Here is a 2,406-nt window from a genome sequence, read left to right as displayed (position 1 = left end):
ATTATGCGGAAAACACCTGCTTTGTATTGAGGCTCTTGGCCAAATATATAGAGCACAATAATAATAGAGATAAATAAGTAGAGAATCCAAGCTATGATCAAATCTTAACACATCTCTATCTTATGACAGCTAATATATCTCAATAATATCTTAACATAAATCGACTTTATACAAACTCGAACACTGAAAATCTTTAAAATAACAAAGAAGCCAAAGAAACAAAAACGAGAAAGTAAGATTGCAATTGCACATAGAGTATATGGAGTCGGGCGAAGGGCAAGATCGATTGAGCTCACTTCCAGACGATATCCTCACCGAAATCCTCTCTCGCCTTCCAATCAATTCAGCAGTCACCACCTCCGTCTTATCCCATCGATGGCGCCACCTCTGGACTGCCATCACTCGCCTTCAGATTGAATTCCACGCTTTTAGAATACCCAAATTCAGTTGCATCCTACGACACCTTACTTCCCCGAAACTCGACATATTCAAAGTTGAGGTCTCACGAAGAATCTACCGGCATGAAGCAGAAGACGATTATGGATTAGAATCATGTATTCGTGAAATTTGCCGTCGAAACGTGCAACAAGTCATTAGCAATGTATTATTTCCGATACCTGATTGCTTGCTTAATTGTCGATCTCTTGTGATTTTGGATTTGTTTGGTCCGTTTGCAAGGACGAATGATGCATATAAAGATGTTGATATTCAACTTCCGAATTTGAAGAAGCTTTCGTTACGATTTCTTACTTATGTACCTCATTGGTTAGGGTCTTTACATAAATGTTCTCCATTATTAGAAGATTTAACTCTCACGTCTTCCGTACTCTTTATGCAGTCTCTAAATACAATGCCCTCGATGAACATAATTTTCCCGAATTTAAAGTCATTGGAATTAGGGTTGTTCCATTATAATGTAAAGCAAACGCCGGGTATCAATTCGATAATTTCTATCGATGCACCAAAATTGGCAAACCTTGTAACACATGGTTGCGTTTTACCTTATGGATTTCGCACTAATCCAACAGCATTAGTCAAAGCGTGTATCGACTTGAGGAAGTATGAATTGAGACATGAAGACCATGAGGTGGAGCTTCATCGGTTTTCCGAATTTTTCAAAAGAACGTCTAGTGTTGTTAACCTTGAGCTAGTGGTGATGATGGAATGGCAAAGGAATATATTCACTTACTTGAATGTGAATCCGCCCGTCATGTTTTTTAATTTAGTCCGTCTTAAAGTGACCTTGTGTGGGTTTAGTCTTAATGATTGCAATGATTTTTTGGTTTCACTGCAATGCTTCCCCAGCTTAGAGCATCTTTGGGTGATGGTAAGTCGTAGCCAAAAAGAGCACACAAATTGGTGTGCACCAAATGTTGTACCAAGTTGTCTAATAAGTAAGCTCAAGATGATATCGATAACGATAACGGGACTTGGTAGGAAATATTGTTGGCTCAAGTTTCTAAGGTACATTCTAGGTAATGCAAAAGTTTTGCAAAACTTAAATGTTTGCTTGGTTAATAATTTGCCTGAACGAGTAGAGCGGAAGTTCTGTAGGTCCTTGTTTAAGCTTCCAAGGAGCTCATTGACTTGCGAGGTTGTGTTTTTGGGTAGGTTTATTACATTATCAAGTAATGTTTTCAAAATCGGAAAGCATGTCAATTGTAGGCCATGGTTGATTGACATTTTTTGGTGCTACTTCTGGTCAACCAAAAGACAATTCAACATTCAAGCAAACATAGAAGATATGGCTGACTACGTACTAGTCGATTCCAATTTAATTGCTCCATTCTAATATGATGTACACATATAGTTTTATTCCTTTGATATGTATGTGTGCATATCCCTTATTCCTTTGATTAATTAATTTCATCAATAGAATGATAGATTATAGACCAAATGCCTTATTTTCTCTTATTTTATTTTTTTTCTTTTTTTTTTTTTTTTGAAAGGAAAGGAATATTATTTTAATGTACTTTTTAAAATGAATTTTAATTGAGTAAAAAATATTATAATTATAATTATAAGATATATATTAGAAACTAATTTTGTGCCCCGTACGATGCTCGAGTTGTTTATCGAAATTTAAAATAAAGTTTTTTAGCTAAAATATGCGAAATATATGTTATTGAATTTACTACTCATGGGTTAATAGTCACTTGACAATCATACTTATCCATTTATGGGTATTTCATAGATTGATAATCACTTAACAATCTATATAAAAAAATTCTGTCAAAAAAAAAAAAAAAGAAAAAAAAAAAAAGAACGTACAATTGTCTAAAGTTGTGATCTCTTTTCATTTTCTCTGAACATCTGGTTGCATGTTAAGACTTAAGAAAACAGTTATATATAATAATAGGTCTCTTTGATTTTTTTATTTCCTTTTGACCTCTTTGGATCCGCCAT

At 34.5% G+C, this 2,406-nt stretch overlaps 1 protein-coding gene across 1 annotated transcript; it reads left to right on the top strand.

The window, feature by feature from the left end:
* The first annotated feature begins 259 nt into the window (after window positions 1-259).
* On the top strand, window positions 260-1,792 carry LOC110710212 (F-box/FBD/LRR-repeat protein At5g53840-like). The gene has a single exon (XM_021888484.1). The coding sequence runs from the start codon at window positions 260-262 to the stop codon at window positions 1,790-1,792; it is 1,533 nt and encodes a 510-aa protein (XP_021744176.1).
* The last annotated feature ends 614 nt before the right edge of the window (window positions 1,793-2,406 follow it).

This window comes from Chenopodium quinoa, unplaced genomic scaffold (assembly GCF_001683475.1).
Source record: "Chenopodium quinoa cultivar QQ74 unplaced genomic scaffold, ASM168347v1, whole genome shotgun sequence".
NCBI lineage: Eukaryota > Viridiplantae > Streptophyta > Magnoliopsida > Caryophyllales > Amaranthaceae > Chenopodium > Chenopodium quinoa.
This window is presented reverse-complemented; position numbering and strand designations above follow the sequence as displayed.